This window comes from Triturus cristatus, chromosome 7, assembly GCF_964204655.1.
Source record: "Triturus cristatus chromosome 7, aTriCri1.1, whole genome shotgun sequence".
Classification (NCBI taxonomy): Eukaryota; Metazoa; Chordata; class Amphibia; order Caudata; family Salamandridae; genus Triturus; species Triturus cristatus.
In genome coordinates this window covers 1,665,461,868-1,665,479,169 of record NC_140590.1, presented here as the reverse complement: position 1 = coordinate 1,665,479,169, position 17,302 = coordinate 1,665,461,868, and the positions used below count along the sequence as shown (strand labels likewise).

The 17,302-nt window shown below is 47.3% G+C and overlaps 1 protein-coding gene across 2 annotated transcripts in view; it reads left to right on the top strand.

The window, feature by feature from the left end:
• MTG2 (mitochondrial ribosome associated GTPase 2) overlaps nucleotides 1–5,179 on the top strand; it is a 109,814-nt gene extending 104,635 nt beyond the window's left edge. For both annotated transcript variants that reach the window (XM_085619772.1, XM_085619773.1), the window contains one exon: nucleotides 2,587–5,179. In XM_085619772.1, coding sequence (XP_085475898.1) covers nucleotides 2,587–2,981 — 395 coding nt within the window. In that variant the 3' untranslated portion in view covers nucleotides 2,982–5,179. The remainder of the gene's footprint in view (nucleotides 1–2,586) is intronic.
• Nucleotides 5,180–17,302: the final 12,123 nt, after the last annotated feature.

The window sequence follows — 17,302 nt, the reverse complement described above, 5'->3', positions numbered from 1 at the left end:
CCGGAGAACTTTTCTAAATAGTAGGGGGAACTCCGAAAACCTATATCCGAAGACAGGACTTTCTCACCATTTCAGTAACTGTGTGAAAAATGGTCTCTCTTGTGTAAGCCAACTGGAGTCTTCAACCACCCATTAAAACACTCCAAACAAAATACTTCCTACAAATCAATTTAGATAAAATTACTGAAATAACGACAATTTTTTCACTTTTATTGACTCTTGAAGTAATGCCATAGAAGCAAAGATTGAATCTATATTTAAAAAAACCATAATTAGACCATTCCACCCTATCTTAAAAGCCCAAACATAACCAACCTTCATTGGCAAAAGCACCAAAAGCAATCCAACTACTCGTTCATAGTGCCAGAGAATGACCTCATACAGCCATCAACTTAATGCCACTGGAACACAAACAAGACCTTACATCACATTACTGCAACTCTGGATCTATCGTCCTCCAAGTACAATGTAGTTTCCTGCCTAATAATTGGATTAGATAATTGAACATTAAAATTACTGTTAGCACCCTCATGCAACCAAATTCTCAAGAGCCAGTCCTTACTAAACCTTTGGCACCTTGGGTTACTAAATGTCGCTTTTCTTGTGAGTGTGATGCCACTAAATTGATCATGGGTTGGGGTGGGCTACCAGGCAGTTCCTGAATGTTGAGAGGGTGACTACTAGGCCTCTGGCGGGTGTTGCCATTAAGGGTTAGGTTCTCTCTCTGGCCATGAGTGCACACTAGCTATGGCTTCCCACTCCATGGCTTTGGACAGCCGTTTGTGAACCAGCATAGTCTTTTGTTTAAGTATTCATGTTAATCACAGCCCCTTCACGAGCTGTGATTAACATGAATTCTTAAACAAAAGCCCACAATATTTCCTGCACCACGCTTTACTAACTAAAGAGAAGAGCAACTTTAAAAACACAGCGTGTACTTTTCAAAGTACACGCTGTGTTTTTAAACTTGCTTTGCTTTTTAGTTAGTAAAGCGCGGTGCGAGGGAAGATTGTGGACCTTTGTTTAAGTATTCATGTTAATCACAGCTTGTGAAGGGGCTGTGATTAACATGAATACTTAAACAAAAGCCCACAATCTGCCCTGCAAGTGCCGACAGCCCCAAGCCCCCCGAGCCCCAAAGGCTGCCTTACCTTCACTCCCGAGTCCCGGCAAACCGCATCCAGGAAGTGAGTGATTTTCGCACCGCTCGCTTTTTTAAAGCAGCGGCGCGATTCACTCGTGGGATGTCGTGGGTGAGTGCGCGCTGCACATACGGCAATGCGTGCTCACGTTAATAGAGGTGCGCGCGCGCACCTTAATGGGAACAGTGCCAGTAGGCTGATGATCCATTTAAACATTGAGAAAATGCATCTTGAAGCAGTAGAGGTATAGTTGGGTGAGTTAATTATAAAATTCTCTTTTATCTTCAGATGTGTCCTCATACACATATCCGCTCCGCACGTGCTTTTATTATAGGATGAAGTACTAGTAAATCTGGATAGCTAACAACAAACATTGATGGATGTTCTTCAACATCCAATGTGAGCTATGTCTGTGGTGTAATTGCACAGGTACTGAGCACATCCAAAGCTTTTGACAAGCCATGACTATTTGGACACAGATTTGGTACTCAGATTGATACGTGGATCTGAAACGCTATTGTGGCCCTTGTTAATAAACTCTCTACAGATGCAATCAGATTGGCTAAATAAAATCAAAATGTCGGAAAACCCAGTGCTCTGTAAATGCTAGAAGACTACAACTTCCAGAAGGGAGCGATTTAGTTGTCATACAACTCCCTTTTATTCTCCTGTGAGCCACTGAGGATCAGTCCTTTCTATGGAGGGTGAATGAATTACTTTCTAAGCTCGGACTGGGCATTTAACTCTTTTGCCACAAGTAAAGTTCATTTGAGTACACCGAGCAAGGCAAGAATCTTGTGTGAAATCTGAATGGGGAGAGATGTGGCGTAGCAGCCAGAGCGGCTGACTCCGGAGTGTGGGGATCACGGTTCGATCTCTGCAGCAGCTCAGCATCATGTTACTCTGGCCATTAGCTCAATTAAACTCTCCAGCAGCCACCAGCGCCTTGAAACCAAGCCAAACAGCAGATTTGATTATCTTATATCAAATATTCAAAGAATGGAAGATTTAGCCTCAAGATATTTGAACTTACTTCGGGTGCATTTATTATATGAATAGATGGAATTGTATGAATGTCTTGGAAAAATATAGTCAAAATCAGCACAGGAAGATTGTAAACTAGGCTGAGCTCATCCTGTGTCATAAGTGTATCAGGTGTCTACCTCTTTTAAGGACACTTTTGATTCCTATGGCTCATAACTTGGATTGTGTTTCTTATGTAAGTTGCTTTAGTATTTGTTTTTGTCACAGATTGCCAGTGTTTGTGTTAGCCTGACAGCTCTGTTTTCTTTTTAACATGCGCCCTGAAGTTTATTTCATCTGTATTTTACCTTGCATGCAGATTGTGTTTTTTCAACTCAGTATACGTCTTTCGTTGCATACAGGTTAAGACTGCTTGTATTAGACTAAGAACTCTGTGTTTATTTTCATGTTCTTGTTGCAGTGGCTGACATTCCTGGTATTATCAGTGGAGCACACCAGAACAGAGGGCTGGGATTTGCATTCCTGAGGCACATTGAGCGTTGTCGCTTCCTCCTGTATGTACTGGACATGTCGGCAGCTCAGCCATGGGCCCAGCTGCAGGAACTGAAATATGAACTTGAGCAGTATGAAGAAGGCTTATCAACGAGACCACATGCCATTGTGGGCAACAAAATGGATCTTCTAGAGTCCCAGGAAAACCTGCCGCTCCTGCGACAGAGGGTGATGGAAAAGGTGATCCCTTTGTCTGCAATAACTGGACAGAATGTGGAAGAGCTCATATTGCATCTCCGGGAACTTTATGACAGCTACGTAGAGAAAGAAAGTGTACAGATGAAGCAGCCTCTCCTGTGGTAGGAGGGATTCTGAGAGGAGGAAAGGGGACTGGCTCCACCGCCATGCTTGATGAAACATGTGTATCCTTCTCAATCTCCTTTATATCTGATACACTATGTATACGTGCCACGCTTTTGTATTCTAGAGTCCTCCTTGTGATTACACAAATTGGGCAACCTTGTTTTGGTTATTAGACCGCCCTGCTCTGCTGCATTCTCACCAGGCAGAAATGAAGACAGTAGAAGGTATGGCAGATAGAGGACCTCAACATCATGGAGGGCTTTGGAGGAGCTGCACTGCTGTAGACTACACGTCCTCAGCGTGGTGACCAGGGGACGTAAGTGTTGGGCTACGGCGCCTCTTGAAAAATCGTAGTTCTTAACTAGACCGAAGATAAACACGGGCTGAATAAATGCTGTGTTTCTGGATATGTAGATAAGATAAATAATTATGCAATGAAACTTCTTGACACTCATTTAAATAATCACTGGTTATTTTTGGCAAATCTAGCATGGGTTGGACTCCCATGGACCTGGAATAACACTATAACTGATGACCCCTCCAAGGCACAGGAAGTTGTCAATACTGAGAATATTCCAGGGGAGGCCACAGGCTATGTAAAAAGATGATTCTCACGTGGTCATCTTGTGGATGGAGGACTTTTGCTCTGAAGAGTAGATAAGGAAGGGACTGTCTCCAGAGCCAACTGAATTGGATTGAGAGATTTTGAGAATTGAAGAGAAATGTGAAGCGTACTGATTTACTCTCTAAGAAGTATATGGTCTTCTCAGTACAGACCACCAAATCAGTTGCCGCTGACCAGGAGATAAGGGAAGAAAACATACGTCAGGTTTTATAGTTTTCTATTTGAATATTTATTAAAGCCACAGAAAGTAACCAATGGAAAAGAGCACGAACGTTGATTCACCAAACTCCCAGGGATAGCGGAAGTGACATCACCTGCCCTTTGACATCACAGGATATTACATCATATGACTGGATTCTTTCCAGGAATCAATGTTTCATGAACGTTTACCCTAATGGCTCAGGAATGGCATCAGTAAACGTCAGAATAGGTGCAAGGGTAATAAATTACCATCATTGCTACTACAAGAGCCACATACCTATTTCAGTGACCAAATATATTTTACCTAGGGTGCTGGCATGTTATATCACACATTTCTCCTTTTAACGTTAATTCAATATAGGCCAAATAAGGACCTATGCAAGTACAGGCTGATGATTTTATTAAGTGCCACAGGCTGCACAGAGCTACTTCAAGCTTTGACAGAATTATGAAAGCTAATAATGCATAGACCTCTGATACGATCCTATCTCTTTCTTTTACCATCTCTACCCCTCTCCTTCATGCTCATCTTTTCCTTGTTATTCCTTCACTCGCCCCACTCCTCTTGTCTCCCGTTCCTCTTAACCACATGGATATAATAATTTTACATCAAATGGATTCTGTTTTTAGTTCACTTTAAAATGTACCTCTCATGCTCTCACACCTACTGCCTGTTCTTTTCCTCTCATTCACTCCTTCACTTTTCCAACTTATCCACCTGCCATTCTATGCGTTATCTATTTCTTTAGGGTTTCTTTGCACTGAAGCCACTACTATCATTTGTTCCCACTAGCCTCATCTGTTGGCCTCTTACCTCCAACTCTTTTATCGTTCTCACTAATCAGCACAATGGTGCATTTTGTGCTGATTTTCCAGCGCGGGACAACTACCTTGCGCTAAAACTCAGCACGAACGGTGCAACCTAATGCAGTGGCGTGGGTGGGGCGGTGGGGGCGGTCCGCCCCAGGCGGCACTATTTTGGGGGAGGACAAAGGCATTCAGATAAGGCTCGGCTTGCTTTCGTGGACGTTCGGGGACGGGCAGAGAAGGAATAAGACTCGGGCAATGGCCTCTTCTTTTTTGTGCTGGCAGCTCTCCCCCCCTCTCTTCCTATTATTCCCTCTCTTTCTGTCTTGCTCCTCACTTACTGAAAACCGTGACTTGAAGAAACGGTTCACAACCTCTTTCCTTCTTTCATTTAGTTGCTTCCCTGTGAAATGAATCTAAAAAAGAAAAACACTCTTGCGAGAAATGCACTTTTTCTGACATTTTTCTATTCCAAAGTGCAGCGGGATGGAGAGAAATAGAAGGTTTTAAATATGAAAAATAAATACATAACTAAATAAAGCAAGACAGACAGAGTGGTTGAAAAGTGGCCAGATTGGTTTTATTTACATCCAAATACATCAGCATCACTTTACAGAATTCGCCAGTGAAGCGCTACTTTTATTTTCTCGTCTTTCTTTGAACAGCATTGTTGTTCCCAGGTGGGAAAGTGTACCTTTCCTGGAGGTACTGCAATACCTGGTTGATGGGTGGATTGGAAAACAAAATGTGTACCATGGCTCTGTGTTTATGGTTGTGGTCTTTTTAATCCATACTGCTTACGTTTTGTAAGGATATAAGCAATGGACATTGAAACGGTTCCCTTCAGGGCCCTCTAGTCATGTCCTTAATTTTTCAGGTAAAACCACTCGCTGATTTCTGAATAGTGAGTGAGAGATCGTTAAGGTAACCATGTTGTTTCTGCTTACAATTCACATGCTTTACTTAATCTTGCATTCCCTATGAGTGTTTGCTTTTACTTTTTTTTTTTGTAGGCAGCATATTACTCTTATCAAGTGCATAATTTGAATTGAGCCACATCCAAGTGTTTATAGCGGGCACAATTAGGTTATAGCTGAAGGCAGTGCGAGTTTCTCTCAGTGGGGAAGTATGGTGTTCAGTGGGGGGAGATTATGTGGCACTATGGCCAGAGCTGTCGAATTTGGAACTGGGGAACCGGGTTCAGCCTTCATGACCAGTCCACCAGACCACTCTACTGAGGGAGCACATTCCCATGCTAGACCTTAGAAGGCCCCACTAGACCTTAGAAGGCTTGATGTCTAATCACAAGCAGGTGTACCCTAGTGGTGTCAATTGTGGGTTAAACTTGAAGGCCTGTCCACCACAATCCATACTGAAGTTAATCTCCAGTCTTGCGGGCAGGCCTACGAAGCAGCACACCCTAGAGCAACAGTGATACAGTCGCTGTGACTCCGTCACTGAGGTCACATGAACCTTGAGCAGGTTAGGGCGATGCGAACGGAGTGACCGCACTGGGTACCTATTTCGGGTGGGTGTGTAGTGTTTACAAGTATATTATGGTTTAAAAAAAACTTGCTGCCTCCTTCCTGGCCTCCAGCAATTTTCAGAACCAATAAAAATGTCATGATAACTTAGGTGATTAATGTTCTTCCTAGAGAGAGATTGGAGTTTTGTCTAGTGGAATGGTTGACTCCTGGAAAGGTAACACAGAGGGTTAATGTGCCTGCTGCAAAGAACATGTACCATGCAGATCACAAAGTGCTCTGTTTTATTGGGGGTCCATGATGAATGGTCATTTAATGTCAGCTATAGATGATGGATCCCTGAAAAGTGTCATGTATGTGTATGTTTGCATTGTGCTGAGGGGATTACCAGGTAATTATTCACGCAGCTCTCTGATGGATGTCACATGCGGTTTTTCTGAGTCCACAGATAGATCATGCAGTCTGTGTGTTCTCTTTTGTACTGCCAGTCACTGGTGTATTCAACTGTGTAGCCTTGGACAGTGTCATGTATGTGCATGTAACTTGCATGATCGAGGTAACTATTAATGGCGATACTACGTGTCTCTCGGACCTCTTTCAAGTGCTCCCCGTCCTTTTCCCCCAGCAACCCCCCCTCCCCAGGGGCGGCAATCTGAGGGATAGCCCCGGGCGCCACAAGCTCTAGCTACGCCTCTGACCTAATGCACTCCACCACATGCGGAACTCTACGTAGCGTGGCAGAGTTTTTGGGTCACTTCGCAGAACTCCGCCCAGGCCTGAAGTTCAATTGCGATTTTCACAGTGCACATTTTGAACTCAGCAGCGGAGCTGTAAGAAATGTAACGTACAGACCTCATGTTTAGACCGAATGTGTATTTCAAACACCATTTGTGCATTGTTTCTGTTATTGTATTCCACACATTTAGAGACGGAGAGATAACCCACATTGAGGTCCAAGTAGGAAATTAAATACGTACAGTTAGAAGCCAGTGTGTTTCGGGGGAGAGGTCAGTTAAAGACCTTGTGGCACAAGCGACATGACAGTAGGGCCTGAACTTAGTGGGACTCTGACCGCCCAAGCCTTGTCCCTGGAAAGCCACACTGTCTTTTGTCCTGGCAGAGAGGCCCTGCACTGGTGCAAAGGAAGTTCAGCAGTAACTGATTGTAAAGCCCTGAAATGAGAGGGAAGAGACGGGGAGTGCAATGGTGTGGTAGGAAAGCAACATTTAAATTCATTAATAGGGTGTGTGCATGACACCACTTAAGATCACATCTATTTGCCATAATTAAAACATTCTATAGTGTCCTGCATGGTGAAGGAATTAAAATGTCCCAGTTCTTGTGGGCAACAGAAAGTAAGCAGGGCTCATTAGTGACCAGTTTGCTTCTGTTCCTGGCACCGTCTTTGTGATCTCCGAGGCTATGGGGTCGCAAGGACAGTGTCAGGGGTCGCAGCTGCGGCCCTTACATGATTTCAATGAGAAAGGGATTCGGGATTCACCTAGGCGCTTGTTTTAATTTTCATATAATACTGTAGGCGCTCATGTGTCGCAACACATTGAGCAACCAGCAGCTATTGGTAGCGGAGACTGTCTCCGTAGCCTTCCTGTTCTGTGGAGCGGCTCTGATAATGTCTTGTTCCACCAGATAGAACATGCAGCTTTCTTCACAAGAGCATCCTAATCCGTTCTGCCTACCAACCTAAACCAAACGTGCACTAAAGACCTCTTTCTATGTTTCAAGGTGGCAGTGGCGTAGCGTGGGGGTGGGCCTCAGGGGTGGTTGCCCCCAGCGCACATTTCTTAGGAGCATTTTTAGGGGTGCAAGATTTTAAAAGAAAATTGGAAGGATATTTGCCACGGGCGCTGGGTACCCACGCTACGCCGCCTTATGGTGGTTCTCAGTATGGTGATGCATTCTGGTACTTCGCTCTCACCAGAGATGCTCTCACTGTAAGCTGCTTCAATCAGTTAAAGTTATAATTTTTGGTCCGCAGATAGCATGGTGAGTTCATCAGATTTGATTTGCCAATTGAACCAAGAATATGGAGGCTCCTTTCCGCTTTAGTGATGTTGCAGAGTCAGAATGTCGAATATGCTTCCCTGATGTCCTTCAGTTCCAGCCTGTGATGGATACATCAAGGCCTGTGGAGCTGGCCTATTGTACTATATTCACGGATTTTCAAAGCTTTTATTGGCTTCTGACCCTAATGACCCTTAGCTGCTGAGTGGTGAAAGCAGCAGAAGCTATTGATACAGCCGCTAAAAATCCCTGTTAAAGCTTTTTGAATGCACTGCAGCCTGCCCCCTGTGTAGGGAACGGTCCACAATTCGGGATCAGAGGAAAAAAAAGGTGGTGCTACCTTTGGCGCAGATCATCAAACAGCAAGAGTGGTTTCAGAACAGAGCTCAATGGCAGGTAGGGGATTTCTTGAACCTAATTTCCCGATTTTGTGGTCACAGAAATCGTTAATTTTTTAGCAAAGTGGGTATTGTAGAAGGTACCTTGGGTTTCGAGTAATGTGCTTACAGAGAAGCTGCTTTTTGCTCCATAAAGTTATGTACGTTAGGTTTGTGTTGGTAGGTTAGGTTACGTTTGGTTGAAGGGCCCATCTAACTTGGATTGGTTGACATATCCGCTTTGGCATAATTTGTGACCTGTTCTATGCCTTAGTTTGGTCCTCCTTGACTGTACTGCCTACCATCCATGGCCTGGAGTGCCAGTCTGCCTGGCGCTGGTTGCTGTGTCCACATTGGGCATTTTGCCTCTTGTTAGTATGCCTCTCTTTCTTGATTTAATGAGATTCATCTCCGGGGGCTATTAAGCCTGTCCTCACTCACCAGTCGGCATGTCCTCCAGATTGAAGTCTTATCCACTTTTTGCTGAAAGTGTTTACTTTTGTAATGCCTGCTCATGGGCCATTGTGGTTGCGTCACTTCAGCAAAAGCTGAATTCTCCCTTGGGCTTTGAGACAGAAAGCCCCAGCTGGCCCATCTCCAAAGGACCCCCAGCGGGAGTATGGTATCCCAGCCTGTTGCCCATCTACCTCATTCATAGGCAAAATCCAGGGGATAATGACCCTGATTTGTACACTGCCAAGCCATCCCTGCCTGATGAAGCCACCTCTCATCCTGAGGTGATTTACAGGGTGGCCACATTTCACAATGTGGATTAACACACTATATCTGAGAAGGATGACTTCTATGTTGAAGGGCTCTCTAATACCCAGCATTCTGTCCAATATCGCTCCATGCTCAAGAGCATAGTACAAGCCAAGCCATGTGAAGGCCAGAGTGGTTACTCTGAGAGTGGAAAAAAATATATAACCCCCCAATCCCCTTTGTACACAACTTAGATACAGGGCCAACTTCCACCGGACACGCTGGTTGTGCATACTGCGCGTAAGCGAGCTACTGCCCATTGTACTGGTGACACCCTGCCGTCAAACAAGGAGAGTAAGAAGATTGACGTATCGGGCAAAAGGATGGCTGCCCAGTCTGCCAACCACTAGCTCATTGTCAATTTAGTTGGCTTGCTCTCCAGATATGACCGGGTCCACTTGGATGAGATGGGGGACCTGATCCAACCACTCTCTGGTATAGACCAGTATAAACAGCTGGCAAAAGAGTTCATTACCGAGGGCAAGACTCTTTAATGCCACCATTAGGTGTGCCTTAGATGTTGCGGACACCACTGCAAGAGGAATAAACACCACTGTCCTCATCCAGCTGCACTCGTGGCTCGAGCTTTAAGCCAGATGTCCAGCAGCACATGATCTACTTGCCTTTTGAATGGGAAGCGACCCTTGACCTTCTGGTAGGTCGCTCCTTCCCCCCCCGCCGCAGCTCCGCCTGCACCCCCGCTGTCGCCGCTACCGCCAGAGAAGTCGAGGCCCTCCACCACCCGCAGGCCTCCACCTGCGCCTCATCCCTGGTGGCCAGTGGTGGCCTTAGGTTCGTTCATTTGCCTTGTGCTGTCTCTCGCCTTCTCGCCTCTGTGACCCTGTTTTGTGCCTATATCTGCCGCGCCCCCTGCCCCTCGCTCAGCGCTCCGCTGCATTGCCCCTTTCATTTCTGTACCACCTCGCCGCCCGCGCCCTCAATTTGTGCTTTTTTGTGCCTGTGACCGTGTTCTGTGCCCACTTTCATCTTGTACCACCTCGCCGTCCGCGTCCTCAATTTGTGCCTGTGACCCTTTGTGCCCCGTTTTCATTTCTGTACCACCCCGCCGTCCGCGCCCTTAATTTGTGCTTTTTTGTGCCTGTGACCCTGTTCTGTGCCCACTTTCATTTTGTACCACCTCGCCGTCCGCGTCCTCAATTTGTGCCTGTGACCCTTTGTGCCCCGTTTTCATTTCTGTACCACCTCGCCGTCCGCGCCCTTAATTTGTGCTTTTTTGTGCCTGTGACCCTGATTTTTGCCCCGTTTTCACTTCTGTACCACCTCGCCGGTCTCCTGTCCCCCGTCCCTGCCTCCCCCGCGCCCATTCGCCGCTCCCGTCCCTCGCCTCCCAGCTGCTCCTCCTTCCCCTCCTCCCCATATATAGCGGCCGCGCGCCGCTGTCGCGCCTATGGCAAGCCCGTCTCCGCCCGTCCGCGCCTGGACCGCGCCCAACGCCAGATCCCCTGGTCCCCGCGCCAGACACGAGGAGCACCGTCTCCGCTATGACGCCAAGACCCTCATCGCTCTCAACCCAGGAAGAACTCACACCTGCTGCAAGGTCGCCCCCCGAGGTGCACCCATGGCCCCTTCACCTGCCGAAACTGCAACTTTTCCTGCAACGAAAGGACCAAGACACCCACCACAACGGTAACCAACCAGCTCAGATGCATCCTGATCAACACTCGCTCCGCACACAAACACGCCATCGAACTCTGGAACCTACTCGACACTACATCTCCGGACGTCGCCTTCCTGACCGAAACCTGGATGAACGAAACCTCGGCGCCTGACATCGCCATAGCCATCCCAGACGGGTACAAGATCACCCGCAGAGACCGCGTAAACAGAGCCGGAGGAGGCATCGCCATTGTTCACAAAAACACCATCAAGATCTCTACAAACACCAACGACAACCTCAGCACCGCCGAACACATGCACTTCCAGATCCACTCGAACCCCAAGGCCACCCTTAGAGGCACCCTCGTCTACAGACCACCAGGACACCGGGCTCAATTCTGCGACTCCATCGCTGACCTCATCAGCCCACACGCACTGACCTCCACCAACTACATCCTCCTCGGAGACCTGAACTATCACCTGGAAAACAACAACGACCCAACTCCTCCACCCTGATAGACAATCTCGCCAACCTCGGACTCAAACAGCTCGTCACAACGCCGACCCACACCGCCGGCACACACTTGACGCAATCTTCTCCTCAAGCCCCCACGTCACCTTCAGCCAAGTCTCCGAACTCACCTGGACCGACCACCACTGCATCCATTTCTCCCTCCGAAATCCGCTCGCACCCCACCGCACCCTAAAGACCCCCTGCCGCCGCTGGGGCAAGATCACTGAAGAACAACTCCAGACAAGTCTCGCACCCAACCCTCCGACGAACCCCACCAACCCGGATGAGGGGGCACTCTCCCTCGAAAGCTGGATGAACGACTGCGCCAACACCATCGCACCACTGAAAAACCCCACCAATAGAGGCACCAGCAGAAGAGTCAGCTGGTTCTCCCAGAACACCTCGACTCCAAACGCATCTGCTGGAAACTGGAAAACACACGGAACAGGGACAAGACGCCAGACAGCCACACTGCCTACAAAGACTCCATCCGCAACCACCACCACCTCATCAGGACTGCCAAAAAGACCTCCTTCACAGACCGCCTCGACAACAACGCGCACAACAGCAAGGAGCTCTTCACCATCGTAAAAGAACTCTCCAACCCGAGCTCCAACGCCAACGACATCCCACCATCACAAGCCCTGTGCGATTTGCTTGCCACCTTCTTCCACCGGAAAATAACCGACATCCACAACAGCTTCAGACCCCGGACGACCCCGCCTGATCACGCCGCACCTAACCCACCGCACCCCACCACCCACGAAGCCCTGACCACCTGGGTTAACGTGAGCATCGAGGAAACTATCAAGACTATGGGATCTATCCACTCCGGCTTCCCTTCAGACCCCCTCCCACATCACATCTTCAACAAAGCCAGCAACTCCATCGCACCCCACCTGCACAAAATCATCAACCTCTCCTTCGAGACCGCCACCTTCCCTGAGAGCTGGAAGCACGCAGAGATCAACGCCCTACTGAAGAAACCCAAAGCTGACCCGAGCGACCTCAAAAACTTCTGCCCCATCTCCCTGCTCCCGTTCCCAGCTAAGGTCATCGAGAAGATAGTGAACACCCAGCTCACCGTCACCTCGAAGACAAAAACATCCTGGACCCATCACAATCAGGATTCCACAGCACCGAGACCGCCCTCATCGCCGCTACAGACGACATCAGAATACTGCTAGACAACGGCGAGACAGCAGCCCTCATCCTCCTGGACCTCTCTGCCGCCTTCGACACAGTCTGCCACCGCACACTACGCACGCGCCTCCACGACGCAGGGATCCAAAATAAAGCCCTGGATTGGATCACCTCCTTCCTCTCCGGCAGAACTCGGAGAGTCCGCCTCCCCCCCATTCTGCTCCGAGGCTTTGAAGATCATCTGCGGTGTCCCACAAGGATCCTCCCTCAGCCCGACGCTCTTCAACGTCTACATGGCGCCACTAGCACGCATCGCCCGACATCACGACCTCAACATAATCTCCTATGCCGAAGACACGCAACTGATCCTTTCCCTCACCAAGGACCCCCCTCACCGCCAAATCCAAGCTCCATCAGGGAATGAAGGCTGTCGCCGACTGGATGGAGGACAGTTGCCTCAAACTGAACACAGACAAGACAGAAATACTCATCCTTGGGTCCAACCCCTCCGCATGGGACGACTCCTGGTGGCCCACATCTCTGGGGTCCATCCCGGCCCCCACCGACCACGCACGCAACCTGGGAGTCATCCTCAACTCAAAACTCTCCATGACCAAACAAGTCAACGCAGTCTCCTCCACCTGTTTCAACACCCTCTGCATGCTCCACAAGATCTTCAGATGGATCCCGACAAACACAAGGAAAACAGTCACCCAAGCTCTGGTCAGCAGCAGGCTCGACTACGGAAACGCCCTCTACGCCGAAACCTCGGCCAAACTCATCAGCAGACTACAGAGAATGCAGAATGCCTCTGCACGCCTGATCCTCGACATCCCGTGCCGCGACCACATCTCCCCCCACCTGAGGAACCTGCACTGGCTCCCCGTCGACAAGAGGATCTCCTTCCAGCTCCTGATCCACGCACACAAAGCACTCCACAAAACCGGCCCAGCCTATCTCAACAGCCGACTCTCCTTCTACGTACCCAACAGGAAACTCCGCTCCGCTGACCACGCCCTGGCCACGGTCCCACGCATTCGGATAACTACTTCCGGAGGCAGATCCTTCTCCCATCACGCCGCCCCCCAGCACCTTGAAACCTGCCCGGGTGTGTAGTGCGCTTTACAAATGACCTGATTGATTGATTACCTCTTTGGACCACAAGTGGATCAGATGCTGGGGAAGATCTAAAAGGATTCGGACACTACCAAGGCAGTGGGTGCTCTCCAGTCCCCATGGGCCTTTCGTAGGACACAGTTTCATGGTGGTGCCAAATCCACCCCCCTCCCCCCGAACCCTTCCATCCCCTATCCGAAGCAGCAGCAACATAAGCAACCTACCTGTATATACTCTAGAGCCGTGCTTCCCAAATGTTTTAGAACCATGACCTGATTTTTAAACAACCAGGTTTTGTAACCCACCTAGCTTTATTGGTCGTGAGGTGGGCAATTTTTTAATGTAACTAAAGCATTGTGTGATAGTGCAGACATTTACAAACTGTGCATTTTCCATTGAAATGGCCACTAAATTTGCACAGACATACAGTTTTACTGATAGAACTATATTGCACACAAATGATAATGGGTGAGAATCGGGTTTCCGTGAATATTCATCATTTGTGCATCAGCAAGTACATGTTCTCGTGTGTTGCTTTTCTTTCTCTAACAGCAAAGTGAGAGGAGTTTGTAAACACTCTGCTTGTTTAAAAAAAAAAAAGCATCAATTGGTCAGAAGACATACTATGACGTTTGACCTCTGTCTTTGAAGCGCAGCAAATGTGACAAGAATTGAAAAGGCATCTTCATTTATTGCTTGGACTTTTGAGACACACCAGCCAGTTTGGGAAACACTGCTCCAGAGGTGCCTAGAGGGTTTACAACTCCAGAGACGGGGGCAAAAGGGGTGCCTCTAAGCAGTGACTCTCTCTTCCTTCCCCCTGACCACACAAAACCTGTTGAGTGATGATTGCAGCTCCTCCCACAATGGCAAAGGATCACGTCAGATCAATGGGTCCTTTCCATTGTAGTACCTGGAACTGACCGTTCAAACACCAAACATCCCCCACCGCAATCACTCCACTTCTCCAGAACAACAGCACCTCTTCCGAGACGAAGTACAGGCACTCACACTCAAAGGCACCATAGGTGGTTCTAGTCAGAACAGACAATATGTCTGCCATGTATTACCTCTGGAAACAAGGAGGTGTCTACTCTCTAGTCTGCGTTGGGACAGAGCATTTGGTGTAGAGTGATTCACCACAAAGTAAATCTGGTGGCGGAGTATCTTCTGGGAGTGTACAACGATTTTGCAGGCCTGCTCAGCAGGATGCAGCAACAAGTCTACCCACAAGTCCTACTCCTGTATTCCTGCTGTTTGGGATTCCCTTAATCAAATCTGTTACCAACCACTGAAAACACCAAATGCTGAAACTTTACCTCCAGGTTTCCACTCCCACAGTCCATGGGCAACGCACTATGGAGGATTTGGTCTGGGATATTTCCCTGTGCTTGTCCTCCTCTTCCACTACTTCCGCACATGGTTCACAGTCTGTGGCAAACATCTTTCAACCTCAGTCTAGTGGCTCCCATGTGAGCCAGACAACCGTGGTTCACAACCCTCCTTGAGTTCTATGTAGTTTCTCATGAGAAGCTGCCCAACCCACCAGACCTCACTCAAAACAAGGGCACAGACAGATATCCCAACTCCAGGCAGTTCAACCTTGTGATATGGCTCCTGAGGTCCTAGAGTTTGGTTCCCTCAACTTAACTTCAGAATTTATGTCCATACTCAAAGAGGCTCGTCGCCCCACTACATGTGCTTGCTATTTGGTAAAATTGAAATTATATGTACATTACTGCCTACCTAACCACATTGATCCTCTGAAACCAGTGGTTAAAGGTATTGTTTACTACCTGCTTCACTTACAATATAAAGGCCTAGTTTATACCTCCAATCACCTTCACTTGGCTGCTGTCACAGCTTACCTACAAAACAGGTAACACTCTTCCCTATGTAGGGTTCCTGTCATTACAGCCTTCTTGGAAGGACTTAAAAGGGTTATCCCACCCAGGATACCCCCAGCACTCAAGGACTCTCCTTTTCAGTCCCTTGACTCGTGCTCTCTCCAGTTTCTATCTTGGAAAGTGGCTTTTCTGGTTGCAATAATTTCCCTCAGGCGCATAAGTGAGCTCCAAGGACTTACTCTGAAAGAACCTTTCACTAACAAGAAAAAAAAATCGGTGAATGATACCTTGCACATTACCCTTCACATTCAGGAATTTTGAAGCTTTGAGGCCCTAGAATATGCTCCAAAATACTCCCCAAAGGCAGGTAGTTACTTTTTTCTATCTGCACAAGAATAACCAAACACAACTTAGCAATTTTAGGCTTATTTGTCTTAAAAGAAATTGTTTTCTTGGACATATTTTGTTGCAGTCGATTTCTTTAAGGCATGCATTCATCTCAACCATGTTTTTTGGAGCTAGGAGTTTTTTTTCTTTTTTTTCTCTTATTCGTAGAGGGAACTTGTTGTATACCTTTTCCACCACTATGCGTCCTGTTTTTGACAAATGACCCTCTGTGGTGCAAAGAAGTCTTGGAAGGAAGAGCATGCAGTTTCTAATGTGTGTCTTAGCATGCCCTTTGTGTATTGTGCCCTACAGATAATCATGCCATTGATTGGAATGGCATGTTAAAAGATAGAGAGGGAGTTCACCCAATGGCTTAGGTTTTTATGGAAGAGAAAGGAACAGATTTCTTCTGCTGCCCAGTCCAGAAAAAAAAGCCAAAATGTCACTAACTTTGATGTCTGTGGTACTGGCTCAGACAATGTACAGGGCTTCTCAATGAATGAGGACACCTCTGTCGTTTAGCCCCTGGTCGATTTCGAAGAATGAGCTTCTGCAAGGCCCTTTTGATGTTGGGGGATATGTCTTTTTTATGGGGGAGGACTAGAGTTAACTCTCTCAACCAGTCAAAGTGCATCAGAAATCTGGCAAAAAGTGGGGGGTGCTCTGCAGCAGAACCCCAGCTTTCTACAAACATTTAGTTTCGATAAAAGTGAAGGTAGTGTCAGGATTGAGAAGTCAAAAACACAACATAGTCAGTATGCCATAGTCATGAGGATAATTGAAGAATCTGAATGGGAATCTTAGAGTCTAGGGAAGAAATGTATTCATAAGGAGCTCTTTGACTTCTTTCTTGAAGGATACAGTTGAGGGATTCATTCTGATTTCAGGCGGCAAGGAGTTCCAAATTCTTGGAGCAATCCCAGATCATAACCTAGTGCGTCATCGAGCATCACTGTACGGCCTATGCCTTGTTGACCTGCACATAAAGGGAGACATGGAGAAGGACAGTTCTTGTTTGGCCCTTGATCACTGCCCGGCAGATCATCTGGAATAAGAATTAAATCCATTGGAACAGAAAGCCTCAGCAGTTTCATTGCAGTGGATCTTAACTCAAAGAGCCTGCTTCTTTGTCAACTGAAAAAAACGAGGAATTGTGGGAAGATGCACCTTTTTATAGAGGGGTACAGGGATGGTGTTCTATGGTGCATAAGGTAGCAATCTGATGGAGCAGATCCCCATCACTGACCCTCAAGAACTATGACTAAGAAGAGGTGCGTCGTGATAACAAACGAGGAACCCTGCATAAAGAACTATTGAAGTTTTTTTTTTCTCTTCTGTTTTTTCTCTTCCTCATATATACACTAAGAAAAGAATAGTACAATCCAAGTCTTCCTTTGAGTAAGTAGGAAAATTCACTAC